Below are 22,403 nucleotides of genomic sequence, written 5' to 3'. Positions count from 1 at the left end.
CTCTCTCTCTCTCTCTCTCTCTCTCTCTCTCTCTCTCTCTCTCTCTCCCTCTCTCCCTCCCTCCCTCCCTCCCTTCCTCTCCCTCCCTCCCTATCTCTATCTCTTTGTGTGTGTGTGTGTGTGTGTGTCTGTCTGTCTGTCTGTCTGTCTGTCTGTCTCCTTTCCCTCCTTATTGATGGGTTTAGAATTTCCACATTTGCAGCCTCTGGCTGGGAATGAGGCACCAGGCTGTCTTATAGTGCCAATCTCCATGAGAAATTCTATTGGAGAATTCCCCACCTAAACCTATAGACTTAATCTTTCTTGATATTATTACTTTAAATGTTTAAAATGTTTATTTTATTATTTAATGTGCATTTATTTCTCACATCTATGTATGTATGTATATTACATGCATGTCTCATGCCATCAGAGGTCTGAAGAGGACCTTGGATTCCCTGGGACTGGGTAGAATGAAGCACAGATGGTTGTGAGCCACAAAGTAGGTGCTGGGAATTGAACCCAAGTCTCTGCAAGAACAAGTGTTCTTGAACTTGGCCCTGTGAAATGGTTTCCACAAAGAAAAGTGGCGAGAAGAGCCATTCTGCCATAAATGAAGTGGTGACTAGAGAACACACTTAACATTCTCAAGCACATCCACGAAGAGGGCTTCAAGAAGCATGTCTCTTGGGAAATTTGCCATGAAGGAGATGGGGACTCTGGATGCTGGCATTGATGCCAGGCGCTGAAGGAGATGGGGACTCCGGACGTTTGCATTGATGCCAGGTGCAATGTTCCATAATGTATCCGTGTACCTTTGTCCAGAAAATGGAATGGAGGTGAGGACTCACTGAATGAGCCCTGAAATTGGTATCCTACCTGCCTGTTGCCACATTCAAAAATCTACAAACTGTCACTGTGGAGGAGAACTAACCTTCGGAATGTCAAATAAAGTCGCAGGTCTGCCAACAAAACAAAAACACAAAACAGAAGATAACAAAATAAATAAACAAACAAAAAACCCAAAATCTCTTAACCAATGAGTCAACTCTCTAGTCTAACCATTCTTACTTTTTGGAAACAGTCCTCATAGCACAGGCTTGCCTTAAGATCTCTATGTAGACAAGGATGTGCTCTTCCCTCGGTCTCCCAAGTGCTGAGATTCTAGGTTATAACCAGTCACCACAATTTGTTTAGACTTAGTGGTTGTTGGCTTACAGATATGAGCTGCTACCTGCACCTCCTTTAACTGTTCTTTTATTTATTTATATTTATTTATTTATTTATATTTATTTTTCAAATTGTAATTTTTCTTATTCACACAGGGGTTATAAACACTAAAAGGCAGGACGTGGGGAAGGGGATGACGCTGGAGCGCGGGTGTTCAGGGTGAATACAGATATCTTTCAGAATAGGGTATCTGCTGGGTGAAGGTTCAGGGGACAGGTCGTTATGACTCTGCTTGTGACTCGCTTGTCCTTATCTAAGTTGGTATTATCTGCCAAGGCTACCTATTTACAAGGTCTATGACTACTCAGGCTGGTAAATTTCTACAAAAGTTACCTGTTTACAATAGCTTATAGCCATCTGTTTCAGTGTTTTTCCACAGAGACCCAAGACTTGGTGTTAGTATACATATATGACAGGCCTATTGCTGATTTTAGGCCTAAGACTGATTTTAGGCCTTCAGTGTGTAAGCAGGGATGCTCCTGACATCTCCTCCCTTCTCTAAGTATAGAAGGGCTGTGGCGATTCTAATCTTGTGAAGGCGGGGATAGAGGCCTGACCTCCAGTAATTGAAGGTGACCTTGTAATGGCTCCAGTCCCCCTGTCGTTGTCCAGTGAGGCATGAGGGCCATACCCATCCCGATGTCTTTTTCCTGGAGAGGGGATACTTTTGACATCAACCCCTATGCAGTCAGGCTTGTCCCTCAGGGAACCCAGAGAGATATTTTTAAGTTTTATTTATATTCCCTTGCAGTACTTAGCCTCGAAGCCTAAGCAAGAATTCAGATCGCCAGTCAGAGGGGGTTCTGGGTGGCCCCTCTCTGCTTGGTCTAGGGGCAGAAGACCCCCCTTTTAGGTTGGGTGGAGATGGGTTTTTGGGAACACCCTGGATAGAATAACAACCTCATCTTGAGTCTCGTGGTCCTCCATAGCTAACTTATGATAATGTATCTGAATAGGTTTTGCTACCAAATTATTTATCTGTTGTTTCACAAAGTTAGTCAGCCTATTTAAGGCCCAGGGACCAGAAGAAATAAACAAAAATAACCCAATTAATGGTCCCAAGATGGGAGGAAGTAGGGTTGACAACCATGGAGAGGCTGAAAACCAATTCTTGAACCAGCACTCATCTTTCTCTTTCTCTCTCCGTCTTTTCTCAGGGCCTTCTCTGACCTTTTTCATGCTCTCTTTAACCATCCCTGTCTTGCCTATGTAAAGGCAACATTCTTCTTTAAGGGTTGTACACAGTCAAGAGCTGTACACAGCCCTTTCTGTTGTAAAAGAGTAAATCAAGTCCAATAAAGTCCTTTGCAATTTTGTGGGGTCTCTTCAGACAGCGAAACAAGGAATTTCTTCAGATTAGTGATGTCAATCTCTAGCTTTAACTGTTCTTTTAAACAGTGTAACTTCAAATGCACAGAAAACACCAACCTCAAACCCTATGCTTGCTCTTCTGACTTGAGCAACTGAACTTTGTCAGCTGGGTACTGCTTTCCTTTCTTAAGCGTCTCTCAATGTCGTTGCTTAAGCTGTAGAAGATAGTTCTTGATAATTTACCAGTTTTGCTTCATACTGACTGGTTCGGAAATTCTTTCTCTATGGCCATAAGATCCTGGCCTCTCCTGGGTGGAGGTCTCTGAGGAGAACCCAGGGGCCGATGAGATGCTCCAGCAGTTAAGGGAGAATGTCTCTAAGCCTGACATCCTAAATTCTAGCCCTGGGATCCACTTGGTGGCAGATGAGAACCCCAGTAATTTCCTTACAGGCTGTCCGCTGACTTCCACACGCTCGCTGTGGCAGGAACCCCCTCCAATCCCGCCATGAAATTAGTAAGTAAATAAATGTGGGGTGTTTTGTTTATTTAAAAGAAGATGAAGAACCTAGCCTGCATCTCCGTCTCCGAAATAAGTGTCTGCATTCTTTTAAATTCAGGGAATGGGAATTCTGTTGCTTGCTCAATCCTACAACAGTGAAATGGGGGAGTTCAGACTCACCCGTAGCTCTAATGCAGCTTCAGGAGGAACCTCAGAAGCAGCTCCACAGGGCCTAGGACATGTAGCCACCGCTAAAAGGGAGCACATGGCGCCTCTCAGTCAACAGTTGAAGCAACCTTACGAGTTTATAGTTAGCATTGTTTAGTCCCAGCAGATGGCCTATGGAGAGAACGTTCAGCCTGGCAGATCCTGAGGGCTGGGACCACAAGCAATCTGCTGGCCAGGCGTGGCCGGAGCTGTCCCGGGACAGAGCCTGCACACTATTGTGGATGCGTACCTGTGGTCTCCCAAATGGTCAGAATCTGCTTTTCAGACTTTCCTGTCGCTTTGCACCATGCAGATGTACGTCCCAGTTACAGGGTCGAGCTGGAGGGAGGAGCCCAACTCTCAAGTCGCAAAGACCCTGGCCCTGGGCGGTGCTTGCACCCGGGTGGCGGGTCCGGGCCGCAGTTCCTCCTTGCAGGTCTTCGGGAAGCGCTCAGCTGACCTGGGGGCGGGTCCGGGCTCGGGGCGGGGACAGAGTGGCTAGGCCTTGGCAAGGCTTGGGCGACACTGCCCGGTTCCCTGCTGCGGTCAGCATGCATCTCCACCTGCTCTTGCTATTGGCGCTGTGCGGGGCAGGCTGCGTGGTGGCAGGTCCCAGCTACAGCTTGAGAGGGAGCTGGCGGGTGAGCAACGGGAATGGCTCCCTGGAGCTACCTGCGACTGTCCCCGGCTATGTGCACAGCGCCCTGCACCAGCGCGGGCTAATCCAGGTAGGGTGCACAGCCACCATTCCATGCGGGTCCAGGTTGATCTGTGCAGCTGTGGGCAGTTAGGGAAATGGCCTGGCTGTGGGGGTTCAGGCCAGTTGTGGACACTGACCACCCCCTCGCTGGGTCATCAGCGACCTTGGGAGGCGGAAGTTGCCTATATGAAACCAACAGTATGTCTGCTGTCTACTTATCCTGGTGATTCTCTGCTCAAGCATTTCATAAAAGGACTTCTCTTTCTCCCTAAGGACAGGGTTACTGTTGCAATCATCTGGATGCTTGTAGGAGCTCTTAGTTAATCAAAGCTCATCGACCGTAGCGTCTCAGGTTTTTTTCTCCTGCTTTGAAGCCTCAGAAGTCAGGTTTGAAATAAACGCAAGGGATTGCACTAGTAAAGTTTGGTTGTTGATGCTAATGAAAAGCCTAAATATTTGGGAAGTGTGTGTGTGTGTGCTCTCGCTCACGAGTATGTGAGTGAAACTCAGAGCCATGAGCATGCTAAGCACACACTGTACCACCGAACTATACCCTAGTCCTAAAACCTAAATAACGCGGAGTTTTTTTTTTTTTTTTAATGGGAGTCTATTCATCCAACAGTGTAATAGGTTTCATTATGACAGTTCATATGAGTGTACCGTGTTCTCTGCTCATATTCGGTTTTTACAGTGTCTTGCCACACACGATCCCTCCCTCCCTCGTACAAGTAGTTTCTTTCCGTTATGGTGTCATATATATATATATATATATATATATATATATATATACTCATGCATACATACATCTGAAGTCAACACGAGGGAAAACATGCCACATCTTGTTTTCTTTGAGTCTGATCGGTCTTACCTAATGTGATCATTTCTGTTTCCGTTCTTGTGTAGTTTTCTTTGTTGTCATTGTTGTTTTGTTTTTTTTTTTTTTACCACATTCCATTGTCTTCGTTATTCTTACCTTCTTTTTCTGGCTTTTTGAGACAGGGTCTCATGTAGTTCAGGTTGGCCTTGAACTCCCAATGTAGCTGAGGTTAACTTTGAACTCCTGATCCTCCTGCCTCCTCCTCCCATGTGCTGGAGATACAAGTGTATAACACTATGTACGGCCTAATTACATTTTTCCTTATGGATAGTGTGTGTGTGTGTGTGTGTGTGTGTGTGTGTGTGTGCGCGCGCGCGACATTTTATTTTTTTTTTGTTAATGGGCACCTGGGCTGATTCCATCACTTGACTATCATGCTGCAACCAAATGGATGTGCAAATATTTCTGCACTATGCTGCCCCAGGATCCTTCAGGTATACGCAGAAGTGGTGCAGCTGGATTACAGGGTAGGTTTATTCTCAATGTTTTTTATTGTTATTGTTTTTGAGACAGAGGTTTTGTTTTTATTTTCTTTGTTTTTTTTTTCCTTTTTGTTTTTCAAGAGAGGGTTTCTCTGTAGCCCTGGTAGGCTGGCCTCAAACTTCACAGAGATTCACCTGCCTCTGCCTTTCGAGCGAGCGCTAGGATTAAAGACTTAAGCTACAAATACAGGTCAAGTGTCACTGTTTTAATGGTTTGAGGAACCCCCATACTGATTTGTATAGTAATCCCGCATAATTATGTGGTGTGTGTGTGTGTGTGTGTGTGTGTGTGTGTGTGATCCAGAGGTTGATGCTGAGTATCATCCGTCATATTTACCTTATTTATTGAGGCAGGGCCTTTCAATGAACCCTGAGCTCAGTGATCGCCTACACTAGTTACCCACAGTCTCCACTCTCCCATTGCCAGGATTACATATGGAATCTCGACTCAGGTCCTCCTTGTGGGACAAGCATTTTACCAGCTGAACCATGTCCCCAGGACCCTACCTGCATAATTTTTAAAGCTTTCTAAGTGACCAAGCCAGCTCAGTCAGTCAACCAAATCTCAAGGGAGGAAGTGAAGACTGAAAAAGAAAAAAACAATTAAACAAAATTATAACATGACTCCAGCCCATACTGAGGCTAAAGCAGCTTTATTTTTCTCCAGTCTGCTTTTATATCATTCTTGGTACATTCAAAACACATGGCCAGTTCTTAGATCAAAGACAAAGTAATCAAGTGAAGTGGTAAACAAAGAGATCGCACAAGATAGTAATCAAGCAAAATAGGAAGCAAAAGGATCACACAAGGTAATAATTAAGTAAAGTAGTAAACAAAGCCCTGTGGTCACTATTTCTAATATTCTTATCTGAGCCTACTTCCTTCTCGGAACCCAGTGACAAATGCTAAAATTCCTAGAGGAGGCACCAAGAGCTCTCAACAGCTAAGATATGAGTAAATTTGAGATTCCTTTCTGGGAGCATTAGAGACCATGGCTAACGTCATACAGCAGCAGCCAGCGGACAGATGAAATTGTTTGTTTTCTGATAATGTTTCTTTATATAGTCCTGGCTGTCCTGGAACTCACTGGGTAGACCAGGCTAGCCTTAGACTCTCAGAGATCTGCCTGCTTCTGCCTCCTGTGTGCTGGTATTAAAGGGGTGTACCACCATTGCTTGCTCAGAGTTGAAATTCTAACCTAGGCTGTCCTTGACTCATTAGGCTAGAGTCTGTACTATTTGATAGAATTAGGGCATTTTGACAACCATAACCCCCTCCGCCCCCCCCCCGCCCCTTCTTCCTTTCTTTCTTAATTTGAAGCAGTGTCTCATAAAGTTGCCCAGGTGCCCAAGCTGGTCCTGAATTGATAGGGTAGCCCAGGGTGACCTGTAACTTGTTATCCTCTTGCTTTAACCTCCTAAGTAGCTTGGATTATAAGCCTGTACTACCATGTTTAGCTCTAGCTCTGAAATCATGAGTGTGTGTGTGTGTGTGTGTGCGTGTGTGTGTGCATGGGTGGCATAAGTTTGCATGCTCTCTCTCTCTATTTTTCTTTCTCTCTTTCTCCATTGAACCTAGAGTCTTATGCATGTCAAGCAAGAGCCCTACAGTGGAATACCCCCATCCATACACACACACACACACACACACACACACACACACACACACACAGTGTCTTTGACGGTTGGGATGACATTCATGATTTCCCTTGATGCTATGATAGTCAAACTAGGATTTTGTAAAATTTCTGATCTGGAATTCATGACTATCTGTGTGTCTCTGTTTTTGTTTCTTCTGTTTTTGTTTTTGTTTTTTTTCATCCCATGTACCAGAAAGAAAGTAAATGTTATTTATAACTTACAGAATTTCAATGAATTACAAAAAAATACAGTGTATTTTTTAGGTAAATCTCTCTGAAACTTAAGTAGTATTTTCTTAGTTACCAAAGTCTACAAGGGAAGGTAAAAGTTGACATGTGACACAAAATTGGAAAGGAGTGACTGAAAGTAAGAGGTCATGGGAAGAAAGGGGAAGGGGGACCGGAAGGGCAGAAGAAGGACGGAGATGGGGAGGGGAGGAAGGGAGAAGGGTCGAGGGGTAGGGAAAAAGAGGAGAAAAACAGGGGAGGGGAGGAGGAGAAAAGAAACAACTAAAACAAGTCGTTTGAAGGAAATGTCAGAATGCAACCTCACTCTTTGTATGCAAACAGTAAACCATATCAAGTAAAACCCATTTGCATGTGGCAGGCTACAGCTTACTGTCACCTGCAGAGTCTCATTTTGCCTCCCTTTACTAATTGAGTTGAGCAAACAGGACATCGTAACTTGAGCAAATCAGATTATTGTCCTGCGATACCAAGCTAAAGCTACCAAGAAAAAGAAAAGAAAAAAAAGAGCAAAAAAAAGCTTTACTTCTGACTGAGGATGTTTGCTTGGGTTGTGAGTTAACTATTCGTGGGAGTAATTGAGAAGGCCTTGCAACCTCTTCACAGATTCTTAGAAAAGCTAAGTTCAAGTAAAGAGGGTTGGAGTCATTGGTGGTAGTCCAGTGGAAGAGCGGTGATTAGTGGATCAGGAAAGACTCCATCCACTGAGTAGGGTGACATTGCGACCTGTGTGATCATAGCCTCCCCTTTCAATGTTGACTTTGAGAAACATTTTATTATTTGGCAAAGATACTGGGCTAGATATGAACTTGAAACCTCTCTTGGGAAGGCCATTTATTTATTTATCCATTTACCTAATTAATCACTCTGTATTTAGTTGGTTCCTCTGATTGCAATAGGCTCTGTTCTAAGTGCTTGGAATCCAATAGTAAAAAAAAGAAGCTTTGCTCCAGTGAACATTCTAGAGAGTTAGTAGTCAGCTACCAAGTTAATAAATTACAATACACGGGGTGCCCTGAAGAAAAAAAAAAATCAGCAGGTAAAAGGAAGAGTAGCCTGGAAAGATTGCTTTCTTTTTAAAAAAGTCATTTAAATATGGATTTTTCTTATTAGAGATGTCTTCCACTGTAAAGGAAGTATATGTTTTTAACTAAGTAGAGAAAAGAGCAGGATTGGGCCAGAAGAAAACCTGACATTCCCCCACAGGTCCCATTAATAATAAGCAGGACAGCGGATCAGGAGGCTGTGAGCCCTGCAGAAAGTTGAGTTCAAAGGTCAACCAAGGTGTAAGACCAAATGAGACAGTTTGTCTTCATTCTATACATGATGAGATACAGTAGAGGCTTTTGACCTTGGTTCTTGTGGTGAATAGGAATGACTCCCACAGATTCATGTGTTTGAAGGCTCGGCCATAAGGAGTGTGGCCTTGTTGGAGCAGATGTGGCCTTGTTGAAGGAAGTGTGTCATTGTGGAGGCGGTCTTATATGCTCAAGCTATGGCCAGTATAGCACACAGTCTCCTTCTGCTGCCTGGAGACCAAGATGTAGAACTCTCAGCTCCTTCTCCAGCACCACATCTGCCTGTGCGCCACCATGCTGCCTACCATGACAAGAATGGCCTAAAACTCTGAACCTGTAAGCCAGCCCTATTGAAATGTTTTCCTTTATAAGAGTTGCCTTGGTCATGGTGTCTCTTCACAGCAATAAAACCCTGTGGAAGGCAGTTCTCCAGGGTGGCTTTGTCGTGTAAAAGGTCACTCTCCAGACTGCTGTGCATGATAGAAGCATGGAGTCTGCTGTGGTCCTGGGGCCTGGAGGTTTCTTTATTGGAGCAAGAAAATGAAGAGAGTTTTGTGGTTTGTTTTTTCCATGTTTCTTTTCTCTCTCTCTCTCTCTCTCTCTCTCTCTCTCTCTCTCTCTCTCTCTCTCTCTCTCTCTCTCTCTCTCTCTCTCTGTTGCAGACTCACAAAAGGTACACATGTTGTGGAGGTCAGAGAACCAGTTGTAGAAATGGGTCTTCTCCTTCCCACACGGATGCCGGGGATCAGGCTCAGCAGTCAGGGCCTTTGCTCACGAGTCACCTTGCTGGCCCTCCCTGTTTTGTTTTTTCCAAGCAGGGTTTCACTCTGGAATCCAGGTGAGCCTCTTGCTTTAGGCTCCTAAGTGCTGGGATTCCAGGTGTGTGACAGCACACCTGTGTTGAGTGGTTGTGGGTGCACATATTACGTGTAGAACCAGCAGTTGGGTTTGTTTACACACTGGATGTGAGCGGTAGGACAAAGAGGAGCCTGACAGGGCACTAGCCATTTCTATCCAAGCCAGTGGCCAAACGGAACTTGTGTTCACAGAGAGGCTCTGTGACCAACCTTGGCTGTCTCACAGCTGACTGTTTGAGGTGCCTGTATAGAATCTCCAAACCCTGGGTGCCTAGGAGTAAAGGAATTTTTCCTAATTTTTATCTAAACAAAGACTGACGGGGTCGGCAAGCTAGCTCAGTGGACTTGGTTCTCTGTGAGCTTTAGGAGGGAACTCGCGCTGTTGGGCTAGCCCAGCTAGCACCTTCGCCCACTGAGCCATCTCCCAGACCCAATGCCATTCTTTTTTGCCTGTCTCCTACCTCACTGCTTTCTTTCTTCAGAAAGAGCCACAGTGAACAATTTCTTGTGAATTCTTATTTGTAGAAAGATGCAGGTATATACCGTATATAGACTTGTCTGTCTACCCTTCCCGCAAACAAGAACATTCTATGACCATTATTTTATACCTGTAAGTTGATAAATCTTAGAAAGCTTTTCAGATCCCTATGCATGTAGAAATGCTAGCTCTCATGACCAGATGCTAGCTTTGTGTTGAAAACAGCTCCGAGAATTTTTACCTCCTTAGTCTTTTGTGATCCTGAGAAACGATTACCTTCTCTGTCCTAGAGCGGGCTGGTGGTGATGGTGGTGGAGGAAGTGGTGGTTTCAGGGGTGGGGGGACAGAAAGGCCTGCACAGATGATTTCTTTCTTTCTAAGAAAAGTATATTACATTTTTAGATATCGCAGTGGGGTGGGTGATGTATCATGGGGTGGCTCTGGAAGTCAGATGGTAATTTGAAGGAGTCAGTTCTCTCCTTCCACCTTGTGGGTCTTGAGCATTGCACTCAGGACGTCAGGCTCAATGGGAAGTGTCTTTATCCGCTGAGCCTTCTTGCTGGCTCTGAGCATATGTTTTCTGCCCTTCACTTTTCCACAGGCAGTCTGGTTAAGCTAGAAGTCAGACTATTAGAGATGGATTAGCCCACTGCATCTTCCTGCTGATGGCTTTATACACCTGACCTCAGAACCAGCAGCAGCCTCTGGAATTCTTCAGGGGCCCAGCACAGTCCAACTCTGGCCCTTCCAAACCCTCCATGGGCACCAGCATCAGAATTCACTGCTGCCCTACCGTTAGGGGGTCTAAGCCCTTATACCCATGCCCTCCTGTAGTCCCTTGAAGAAGAATCTTTGGCATATAGTGGTGGGCTAAGAAAAATGCTTTGTGGTATTTTCCCTGTTAAATTGAACTCACTTTGGTCAGAAAAAAAAAAAAAAAAGCAGGTCTCTTTGAATTGCAGTTGCTTTTTCTGTGGTCAGTGGAAGCAGCATTTACTAACAGTGTTCAGACTGACTCATGGGGTATGCCCGTGCACCCTTGGGTAAGCACGTTAAGATCCTTGAGGTAAGAACTGTAGTTAAAGGTGACAGTTGTTAATGGAGCAACTGAACTTTGGAGGACACGGAACTTTCTGAATGGACCTTGTCAATACCTTCATGTCGTTTACACTACCTTAGCATCCCTATGACATTATTTATTATAGAATACTTCACACATGAAAGCTTACATGCACATGTGTATTTGTGAATTTTAAATTAGTTAGTTAGTTAGTTTATTTATTTATAATTTATGTTTCTAGCCGGGCAGTGGTGGCACACGCCTTTAATCCCAGCACTTGGGAGGCAGAGGCAGGCGGATTTCTGAGTTCGAGGCCAGCCTGGTCTACAGAGTGAGTTCCAGGACAGCCAGGGCTACACAGAGAAACCCTGTCTTGAAAAACCAACAAAACAAAACAAAACAAACAAACAAACAAACAATTTATGTTTTTTTTGAGACAGGGTTTCTCTGTGTAACTCCAGCTGTCCTGGAACTCACTCTGTAAATCAGACTCAAACACACAGAGATCCACCTTTCTCTGCCTCCCAAGTTCTGACACTAAAGATGTGGGCCAACACCACCAGGCTTCAGTGTCTTTTTAAATGTCAGTGTGTATGCCACCTGTGTGTATGATGCCCACAGAAGCCGGAAGGGAGACCTGGATCCCCGGAAGCTGGAGTTACATGTGATTGTGAGCTACCAGATGTGGGTGCCGGGAACCAAGCTTGGGTCCTCTGGAAGAGCAGCAAGTGCTCTTACCACTGCGCCATCTTTCCAGCCCCTGGGGTTTATGATTTTTAAACTCTAATAACTGAGTGAACACCCATCTGCTTCTGAGCCCACGCATCTCTCTGAGGTCATCCGCCCGCTGGCTTTGCTTGAACTAATTACCTTGGAATCGCGGAAGTCTCCTTTGGCTCCTGGTCTTGTAGGTCTCAGTGTGGCTCACTTGGCTTTGCTGGTTTTGGCCTGTGGTGGCACATGGCGTGTCACGTGTCAGTGTGCGGCAGAGCTCGTGTTCATGCATAGACAGAGAGGCTTAAAGGGAAGGGGGAGGCTTCGAGGTTCCTCTCTCGCTTCCTCTCTCTCCTTCTGTCTAGTCCAAGCTGCTGTTGAACTCACTATGTAGCTCTGCCGGTTTACTCATGGCAATCCTCCTGCTTTAGCTTCTCTAGTGCCAGGTTATAGACACGTACCACCGCACCGAGCTTTGATTTTGTCTTTTTTTTTTTTTTTTTTTTTTTTTAAGTAGAATCTCGTTCTGCAGAGCCTTGAATTTTGCTGTGATTTTCCTGCCGCAGCTTCCTAGGCGCTGAGATTACAAACGTGGCTTGAGGCTGTAAGGACGATACATAGGAGTTACAGACTTACTCAGGCGCTAGCATATGACGAGGTTATCTCATGGCTCTCAATTTACACTGACGCTGGAATTGGCAGTGGTGTCTGTGGCACCGCCTAAGTACTGGGTCATGAATAAGCAAGCATGCCAGACTTCCTGGGATGAGTCACTTGTCCACTGGTTAACAGCTGTTAGACTTTGAGCCTCGGATTCTGTGTTAGCGAATGATAAGACCCGCCCAGCAGGATCACAGGCAGCATCTTCTAGCTACAATTACTGTTGCTGAAGATTCCATCTGACACAGATGTGTAAGGCCATAAAAACCCCACCTTTTGGGTTTTGGGTTTCTTCCACTGTACGTCGATACTCAGCAGTGCATATTTGATTCGGTAGATATGAGTCCCTACCTTAAAGCCTGGACTATATCAGCCTGAGGACTCCAGGGTTTGTTCAGCAACTCAACAGCTTGACTGACTCTTTTTTGGTTGTAAAAAAGGTGACCCTAAACTGTTGCTCATGTTAAGCAGGACTCAAAGTTTTAATGATGCTCAGAGCAGGTCAGCCAATCCGAAGCCAAATTAAGTACTTGATTAGCATTTAGAATAATTATATATATATTATTTATACACACACGTGCACATACACATATACATATATACACACACACATTATATATGTATATAAAACCTAAGCCTCTGAAGTTTTTTTTTTTAATAATACATTCCCTTACTAAAACCAAAAGTGATTTTTCCTTTACTATTTTATTGGTGCGGATGTGAGAGGGCTTTAAGTCTGTACCCTACATGTGTATTTTTAAGTCTTTTCTTACTTGAAGTTTTAAATTGCACTTATTTGTTTATTTTGTGTGAATGTGTTTGTGTACATGTGGGCATCATGGTGCCGGTGTGGAGGTCAGAGGCCAACTTGTGGGAGTTAATATCCGGCTTCCACCTGTGGGTTCTGGGGGCTTGGACTCAGGTGGCCCGGCTTGACAGCAGGTGCCTTTACCAGCTGAGCCATCTCACTGCCCTGATTTTTTGTTTTTAACTAGCAGATAAACTTACCAGGTTTGCTGTAGCGTGTTCCAGCATGCTTAGCTTGGGAGAAAACTTCCCCTCCCCTCCACTCCTCCTCTCCCCACTTGTTATATCACATATATTCTTTACTCGTCCATCCCTTCCCGAAAGCATCTTTTCCTTCACAGGCCCCTTCCCAGTCTCCTGGCTTCTATACACTTTCACTCACATAATAAACATACGTAAACATTAGCTACTAGGATCTGCACGTGAAAGAAAACTTGCAGGGTTTGACTTTCTGAGCCTGGTTTACCTCACCTGATGTAGTATTTCCCAGTCCCATCCATTTTGCTGCAAGTTTAGCTTTTCTTGACAGTTGAACAAAATTCTATTGCGTATATGGACCACATTTTAATTATTGATCCTCTGCTGATGGACATCTAGGCTGATTTAATCTCTTTGATATTGTGAAATACGAAACAATAGACATAGACGTGCAGAAGCATGTTATACCTGGGTCAGCTGTGTTTAGCATTCTGAGAAGATACTGCAGTGGTTCCCACAGGGGCTGCACCAGCTCACATCCTCACCAGCAAGGGCCGAGCGCTCCCCTTCCTCACATCCTGGGCATCAGTGTATCTTCTTCTACAATAGTTACACTGATGATTTTAAATTGTAAAAATTTAGTGATTCAGAGAGCAAGTAAAGGAGAGAGAGGGATGGGGCAAGAAAGAGGAAAAGGGAGGGAGGGAGCGCGTCCCCATGCGAGAGAGAGAGAGAGAGAGAGAAAGAGAGAGAGAGAGAGAGAGAGAGAGAGAGAGAGAGAGGTGAGTTTGTACATATGTGTGCTTAACCGTGTCATGGCTGTGTCGGGGTCAGAGGTCAGTTCTCCTCTCCTATTCTGGATTCTGGGAATTGGTGTTAGGTTTTTCAGTGAGCAGGCAAGCGTTTTTCACCTACTGAGATATCTTACCTCTAAGTACTTTTCATTTATATTTCCATGATTACTAAGGAAGTTAAACACTTCTAAAAAGAATTGTTAGCTGTTTATATTTCTTCTTTTGAGAACTCATTGGCAACTGGAAGATTTGATTTTTCTGTTTAATTTTTTTAGTCCTTTCTATATTCAGGTATTAACCACCCTATGATATACAGCTGACAAAGGCTCTCCTCTGTTCTGTCTCTCTCTCTCTCTCTCTCTCTCTCTCTCTCTCTCTCTCTCTCTCTCTTCTGTCGTTGTGCATAAGCTTTTTAAATTTATATAGTTCTGTTTGTTAAGAACAAAGCAGGTAACACCAGGCTCCTCACGAGTTCAAGCAGAGAGGCCTTTATAGTAGAAACTTTCTGGCTGCTCCGACCAAGAACCTGAAACAAAGCAATTTAGGAGGATTTATTTTGGAATTACAGTTTGTGAGAATGGAGTCCATGTGTTAGGGCAGGTATGGCAGAATTTATGGGGTAGGAGTGTGTGGCTAAGCATCCTCTCACATGGGCTGGCCAGGACTCGGAGAGCAGGAAACATGACGGCTGGTTATCTTCCTCCTTTTCCTCTTTTTATTCAGTCTGGAGCCCCAGACCATGCTGTGGTGCTATTCACATCCAGGGTGGCTCTTCCTTTATAAACACGTCCTGTTTGGGGGGTCTCTTGCACAGTTTGCTTCACTAATGTCATAAATGCTTCATAGTTTAATCAAATTGACAATCAAAATTCACCATTATCGAACTGACTCAGGTAGTCTAGAACCTTCTATCTTTAGGAAAATCTCATCTATTTTGATATCTACCTGTGCCCCTAGGCTTATATGATTATGTGTATTTATCACAAGAGATTGTTTGTCTGATCTGTTCAGACTCCATCTAAAACAATGGCCTTCCTAATTTTTCTGAATATAGTAATTTTAATTTACTCACTGAGAACACATTTTGATCATATCCATTCCCTACCCCAATTTCCAATTCCCCCGAGAGAGACTTCTCAACATGTCCTTGTCCCAACTTCATCACTTTTTCCTCTTTGGTAAATAACCCATTGAGTCCAGTTACTGCTGCTTGTACATGGGTAAGTGTGGGATACCCACTGTAGTCACACCCAAAGAGAAAAATGATTCATTTTCTCCCAGAGAACATTAACTACCATTAGCTCTTCAGTTAGCCCTGGGGCCTTGTGTAGTCCTCCCTAATCCATGCTGGAATTTTGATCAATAGGATCATGTTTGGGTCCTGTGCAGTAACCGTAACTGCAATGTGTTCATGAGTATAATGGCCATGGCATGTCCAGAAAAGAGCATTTCATAACATTCCATCCCTTCTGAAATGTTCCTTGATCCTTGGAGGAGGGAGAGGAAGAAGAGGAAGAGGAGGAGGGAGAGGAAGAAGAGGAAGAGGAGGAGGAAGCGGCTTCGGTGGCGGCTTGTGATAGTTTGAGAATCATCACCATAGGCTCATACATTTGAATACTTGGTCCCCAGTTGGTGGAACTATTTGAGAAGGATTTGGAGGTGTGGCCTTGTTGGATGAGGTTTGCCAATGGGAGCGGCTTCAACGTTTTAAAAGTGTCTCTGGATCCCTGCTTCATGCTTATGGATCAAGATATAAGCCCTTAGCTACTGCTTCAGCACCATGGCTGCCTGCCTGTTGCTGTGCTCCCTACCATGATGGTCGTGGAATCTAAACTCTAAAGCCATCAGCCCCAAATTAAATGTTTTCTTTTATAAGTTACCTTGTTCCTGGTGTCTTAATCACAAGAGTAAAGAAGTAACCAGGACAAGAATTAATGTAAATGTTTCTTTAGGCCTGAGCACTCAACAGTCACTTGTGCTTAGCACTTCCGCCAGTTGGAAGTCTCAGGATTAACTCCTGACCATTGCAAGTAAAGGCTTCTGTGACCAAAGTTGGGAGTAGTACAAATCTAAGCGTGTATGACTTCTCCAGCCATGGACTTTGGACCAGGTTTTCAGTACCAGACAGGCATTAATTGACTCCTGTGGAGCAGGCTTCAGAACTCAGTCAGAAAGTGGCTGCTTGCCTTCATAACTGTCATGCCGCCATTGCAACAGTGAGCTGTAATGAAATAGCTGGTAGGCGGGTACTGTGATGTAGGGGGAGGTGCTGATAGCAAGGTCTGGTTCTCTAATTGGTTCTTGATTTGGTCAATAAAGAAGGCGGGAGCCAATTGCTGGGCGAAGAGTACAAGTGGGAAGGGGCTTTTTGGCCAGGCTTTGGAATGAGAAGAAAGTGCAAGTCATCTAAGATCTTGGGGAAACTAGAACTGGCGGCCTCCGCCACCAGTGGTTAACCAAGGAGGCGGTGGAGGCTGGCTGATACAGACTAGCTGATAAGGTTAGGGAAAGAGATTCTTTGACCAGCAGTTGTGCTGTTTGACAAGTTCTAAATTAATAAAGCTGTCTGCATGTTATTCTTCCACGGAGCAAAGGTAGGCAGAGATAGAGAGAAGCCGGGTCATTGATGGCGCTGGGAGAAGTTAAGTCTGGAGGGGGCTGGGAGTGCAGTCGCAGCTCCCGGAGAAAGGCAGTAGCTGGCCCTTGTCCGGGCTAAGTCCAGTGGACCGGGCAAGTCAGGAGAAGGGCTGGCGGCAGCCGATCTTGAAGCTAAGATGGGAGAGTGGTGCAGTCCAGGGCAAAGGATTAGCATGATTTTAAAATTACACGGCGACACGGTGCGACAGTGTAGCACGCAGGGTCTACTGCTAAGTAAGACTGTTGGTGTGTTCTCTTCCTCAGCAGCCTGAACAGCAGCTTCCAGCACTATAGAAGTTAGCCAGCAGGGAGACAATTTTCAGGTCAGTTCCAGATTAATTTCTTTATGTTATACAGAAATAGGGTCTTAGGTGGGTGTGGTGGTACATGCCTTTAATCCCAGCACTCAAGAGGCAGGAACAACCAGATCTCTGTGAGTCTGAGGCCATCCTGGTCTACAGGAGAATTCCAGGGTAGCCAGCAAACACTACACAGAGAAACCCTGTCCCGAGAACAAAACAAAATACCCCCCCCCAAAATAAATAAGGTCTTACCATCTGATTATAGTAGGTTTTCAAGGCAATGACAATAACTGTGTTGTTTTGGAGGCCTCTGGCCTCCCATAATTTTTGCTGAACATCTAGATGTGTCTGGGGCTATGATCAATGGGCTGTATTTGCCACAGGATAACTGAGTGTAGTCTAACACAGTATAAAAAATTTTACTTAAAGCCGGGCGGTGGTGGCGCGCGCCTTTAATCCCAGCACTTGGGAGGCAAAGGCAGGTGGATTTCTGAGTTTGAGGCTAGCCTGGTCTACAGAGTGAGTTCCAGGACAGCCAGGGCTATACAGAGAAACCCTGTCTCGAAAAACAAAAAAAAAAACAAAAAAACAAAAAAATTTACTTAAAACATGGAGGCATTTCTGTGTGACTTATTTATTTGTAATTTGATTGCACAGTTCTTGAATGCCAACTTTGTAGATTCCAACATTATATTGCAATATCAAAAGATTGAAATGTGCCTGCAAGCAAAAGTGATCTTGGTTACATCCGGGTCCATCCTGGGGAAAGGATGCTGAAAGACGTGTGCCTTGAGTTTTGGAGTGTTCTCTTCAGATCCCTCCAAAGCTTGGGGCTTTCTTACATTTCTACTTCTCTCTGCCAGCTAGTACACCAGTGTAGCATTTTCTGTAAACTGCACAAGTCAGGCCCTGTTGTGACCAGGTCCGTTCGGCTCAGTGTCCTGTTTCTAGAAACTCAGCTACTCTCTGCCATGTGGGTTCAGCAGCCCTCAGGTTTTAAGAAGAGCTTGGAACGGAGTGCTCGTAAGGTATTTATGGACACCAGAGAGCCAGGGTGTAGACAGCAGGACGACCACACAAAGTGACGTTGGAGACTCTGCTCTTGGGCCATCATGGGTCAACTTTTCACTTGTTTTAGTAATTGGTTCAGGCATGAAAGATTCCAGCATACAAAGTCTTGACGCTAATGCCTGGCCCTGTGTGACATCTGCTAGTGTCTGGAATGACAAGAGCTTTTCCATTGTATTTGTAGCTGAATTCTGCCATCTTCTCTACTGTGCAATAAACCTTAGAGACTAATTTAAAAAAAAAAAAAAAGAAAAGGCTGGAATAGGGCTGACAAGATGACCCAGCGGGTAAATGTGTTTTCCGACAAGGCTATTGACCTTAGTTCAATCCCTGAGACCCTTATAGTGGAAGGGAAGAACTACCTCCTACAAGTTCTCCTCTGGCCTCCATACCTGAGACGTGGCACTTGGGACCCCTTCCCCCATCAGTTAAATGAAAAAAAGTTGGAATTGTATAAGTGGGAGAAATTAGCCTGTAAATTCTCTTTGGGTAGATAAAATACATCTAGCATGATTGCCTTCCTGAGCTTACCTGATAGCTTCCTGCAAGGAACACAGATACAGGACGGAGACCCAAGCCCTGCTGCCTCAGCTAGCCCTGGGGTGCAGCATGCTGAAGTGCTTGGCTGAACTGCCATCACAGTTCGCTAGTATTTTTTTTTTCATGATATTTTTAACCATCTTGGTTCAAGTCCACAGTGTGGAGTTATAAATAGGGACCAGGGAAGACATTTGGGCACGTTAATAATTAAGTTTCTCTTCCAGCCTGAGTTCTTCAATATTTATTCTGTATTTATTCACGGGGATGGCCTAGAGGAGCAGAAAAGGAAGCAAGGTAGTTGGGACTTTCACACACCATTTAACAGAGTCTCACCATTAAGCACAACTTAAAATACAAATCTGTTTCATAGCTTTAAATCTCACATTACTTTCTCCGAAGGCAGCTTATCAAACCACCCTATTTAGGAGAAACATGTTGCAGATTGGAATCTTGACTGCACTGTCCTGCCCCGGAGACATTACGGTGCTTCTTTATGGGTGGGAACCCTGGACAGCTGCCCAGCTGGCCACTACCAGTCAAACACGGTCACTCAGCTCTCATTTCAGGGGATTGTGGACAACACTGGTTTTTTTCTTCTACTCCTGGAGCCACTGCCCCGGAGGAAATGACATCTAGCTCTATCTTAGGGTTTCTATTGAGATGATGAAACACCATGACCAAAATGACTTGGGGAGGAAAGGGTTTATTTTTTGGCTACACTTCCACATTACAGCTTATTGTCAAAGGAAGTCAGGACAGGGACTCAAACAGGGCAGGAACCTGGAGCCTGGAACTGAAGCAGAGGCCATGGAGGAGTGCTGCTTACTGACTTGCTCACCGTGGCTTGCTCAGCTTGCTTTCTTATAGAACTCAAGACCAACAGCCCTGGCCCATTTCCACCCACAATGAGCTAGGTCTTCCCCTACTAACCACTAAATAAGAAAATATCTTACAACCTAGTCTTATAGGGCTGTCTTCTCCCATTGAGACTCCTTCCTTGTTTGTTTGTTTGTTTTATTTTTTGAGACAGGGTCTTACGTAGTATCTCTGGCTGCCCTGGAACTCATGTAGACCAGACTGGCCTCAAAAAATCACAGGGATCCACCTGCATCTGCCTCCCTAGTACTCTGATTGAAGGCATATAACACCGCAACCAGCTGAAGTTCCCTCCTTTCAAATGATTTTAGCTTGTGTCAAATTGACATAAACTAGTCAGCACACACATCCTGAGTCACAGTCTACTGGAACTGAAGCAGAAGTGTTGGAGAAATGCCACATACCGGTTTGCTCTTCATGTCTCTCGCAGCCTGCTTTCTCATATAAGCAGGACCACCTGCCTAGGGATAGCATCGCCCACAGTGGGCTGGGCACTCCCATATCAATAATTAATCAAGACAGTACCCCAACAGACCTTCCTAATGGCTACTCTGATAGAGGCATTTTCTCATCTATGATTCCTTCTTCCTAGATGTGACTAAGTTTGTGTGAGTTTATGTGTACCACCCATCTTCAGGAACCTACAAAGGCTAGTAGAAGGTATCAAGTCTCTTGGAGCTAGAGTCAGGTGGTTGTGAGCCACCCGATGTGAGTGCTGGGAACCAAACTTGGGTTGGTTTCCAACCCAAGCCCCAGTGGGATAGATTTAAAAGGAAAAAAAAAATAGTGCTACAGATACTATTGGCTTAGATAATAGATTTATATAAATCGTTTCTCTTTGTACTATAGTCAGAGTGACTGTGACTGTGCTATCTGGTATGTCAACAGCCCATGCAGAGGCCTGAGAAGCTTGACTCATTGTCTTTTTTTTTTTTTTTAAAGGTTAGATTTAAAAGTTTGATTTTATTTGCATTAGTGTTTTGTGTGTGCCCAGTGCCCAGGGAGGCCAGAAGAGGACACTGGATCCCTTGGAAATGGAGTTTCAGATGATCGTGTGCCACCAGATGAATTCTGGGAATCAAATCCTGGTCCTCTGAGAAAGCCACAAGTGCTGTTAACTGCCGGGCTACTCGCCAGGCATTGTTCCATTCAGCTTTTCTGGGGTTGCTGGGGAATCAAAGCGAGATCTTCATACCTTTGCAACAAGTATTTCGCCTGTTGTTCCATCTCCGCAACTCCTAGTAAGCCTTTTGTCAGCGCTTGGCACTTGGCTGGTTGCCACACAGAATCAAGTCTACGGGCTGCAGTTTGCTAACATGGATAATACAGGAGAGCTGATTCTTACGAGTCTGGCAGTGTTATTACCTGAGTGGTCTCTACTCAGCCCCCGTCAGTGCTCTCTTAGAAAGCAGGGTGAAAGGTAGGTTGTTGGAAATGCTTAGAGAGTCCAAGGAATGGGAGTTCTGCTAAATTTTGGGCAGTAGATGTGCTGCCCCCTGGAGGCTAACTGAGGTAGTGGAAGCAATGAGCAAGAACGAGCCTGGGAGAGAAACGAGCAATGTCCCAGTGCTTTCAGATTTTATTGCCAGTACTTTGGAGGGTCTGTGTTTGGCTTAAAAGAGGCAGGCAGGGCCACTGAGACCGTTCAGTGGGTGAAGGTGTTTGCTGCCAGGCCTGATGGCTGAGTTCAGTCCTCGGACCCCACACAATCGAATGCAGACCTGATTCTCCCACTGTGTCCTCTGACCCCACATACACGCTGTGATGTGTTGCCCTGCTAATTAAGGTCGAAGTCTACCATTGTCCAGATAGCTTTCTGAGCTCTCACAAAATGGTGGACTCTTTACTAGCAGGGCTTCTCCTTCTCTGACCTTGTCTGGTTAACCCCCCTACCTCCCCTCTATCTGTGAAATGCCTTTGGTTAGATTACAGGTTCTGCTTCCTCTCGCGATAAGAACTTGATCCTGAGATTCTTGGAGTGCTTCCCTATGCTAATGAGGCATCTCAGTACCTTAGCTTTCAGCCAATGTCCTTTGACCATCCTGGATATCCCTTCTCCTTTCCCCTAAACTATCTAACCATTGATTCACCCTTAATAACTGATCCTGAACTGGCTTCATTTTCCTTTGTACTCACAGGCCATCCAAAAACCTGTTCAATGACTCTGCCCCTTTCGTCCATGTAGGCCGATGGCTGATGAGCCTGGGGAGAAGGGAGACCCACGGTGGTGCATGCATGAGCACACCCACACATACAAATAAATATATAATAAAAATAATCAATACAGAGGGAGCTGGTATCTATCTCCAGACATGTTCTCTGATATTTATTTGTATTATTTGTACCACAGAGCTCTTTCATTTCACGTATTTTGTTGAGAATTTTCTCCCACATCCTTGTCATTTTACAGCACTGGGTATTGCACTCAGGGCCTTGCACAGCCCACCACTGGGATGTATCTGCAGCCTCTGGTCCAAGCCCTCATTCTTAGTGTCAGTGATCTGACTTTCCTGGGCCAAGAATATATTGTTTTAGGTGATCAATAACTATTGTTTGTTACCTATTTCAATCGTTTATTTTTAGCGTATTTGGCTATTTACCGTAATGTTTATCTTGTACCAACAGGATCCTTACTACAGATTTAATGACCTGAACTACAGATGGATTTCCTTAGATAACTGGACCTACAGCACAGAATTTAAAATCCCCTTTAATCTCAGGTGCGTATATGTTTATATATACTATATTATATATACTATGCACATATATACTATACTATGTACATATACACTATACTATATATACTATATTATATATACTATATACACATATACTATGTTATATATACTATGCACATATATACTATACTATATATACGATATATACTATATTATACATACTATGTGGACATATACTATATTATATATACTATGTACATATATA

The 22,403-nt window shown here is 44.5% G+C and overlaps 1 protein-coding gene and 1 long non-coding RNA gene across 3 annotated transcripts in view; one reads left to right on the top strand and one right to left on the bottom strand.

The window, feature by feature from the left end:
• Positions 1-3,635, bottom strand: part of LOC114614851 — a 6,723-nt gene extending 3,088 nt beyond the window's left edge. Inside the window, exons 1-3 of one of the 2 annotated variants that reach the window (XR_003710386.1) lie at positions 3,478-3,635; positions 3,201-3,271; positions 914-941 (exon numbers count right to left, since the gene is read on the bottom strand). This is a non-coding gene — a long non-coding RNA (uncharacterized LOC114614851). The remainder of the gene's footprint in view (positions 1-913; positions 942-3,200; positions 3,272-3,477) is intronic. The other variant, XR_003710387.1, reaches the window with a different exon arrangement.
• An 83-nt stretch (positions 3,636-3,718) lies between these two features.
• Manba (mannosidase beta) overlaps positions 3,719-22,403 on the top strand; it is an 87,487-nt gene continuing 68,802 nt past the window's right edge. Inside the window, exons 1-2 of the mRNA XM_028760483.1 lie at positions 3,719-3,955; positions 22,086-22,180. Of these exons, the coding sequence (XP_028616316.1) occupies positions 3,779-3,955; positions 22,086-22,180 (272 nt within the window). The 5' untranslated portion in view covers positions 3,719-3,778. The remainder of the gene's footprint in view (positions 3,956-22,085; positions 22,181-22,403) is intronic.

Source organism: Grammomys surdaster, unplaced genomic scaffold (genome assembly GCF_004785775.1).
Source record: "Grammomys surdaster isolate TR1022 unplaced genomic scaffold, NIH_TR_1.0 126531, whole genome shotgun sequence".
Taxonomy (NCBI): Eukaryota; Metazoa; Chordata; class Mammalia; order Rodentia; family Muridae; genus Grammomys; species Grammomys surdaster.
The sequence above is the reverse complement of the archived record's forward strand: the minus strand, read 5'-3'. Positions and strand labels throughout refer to the sequence as shown.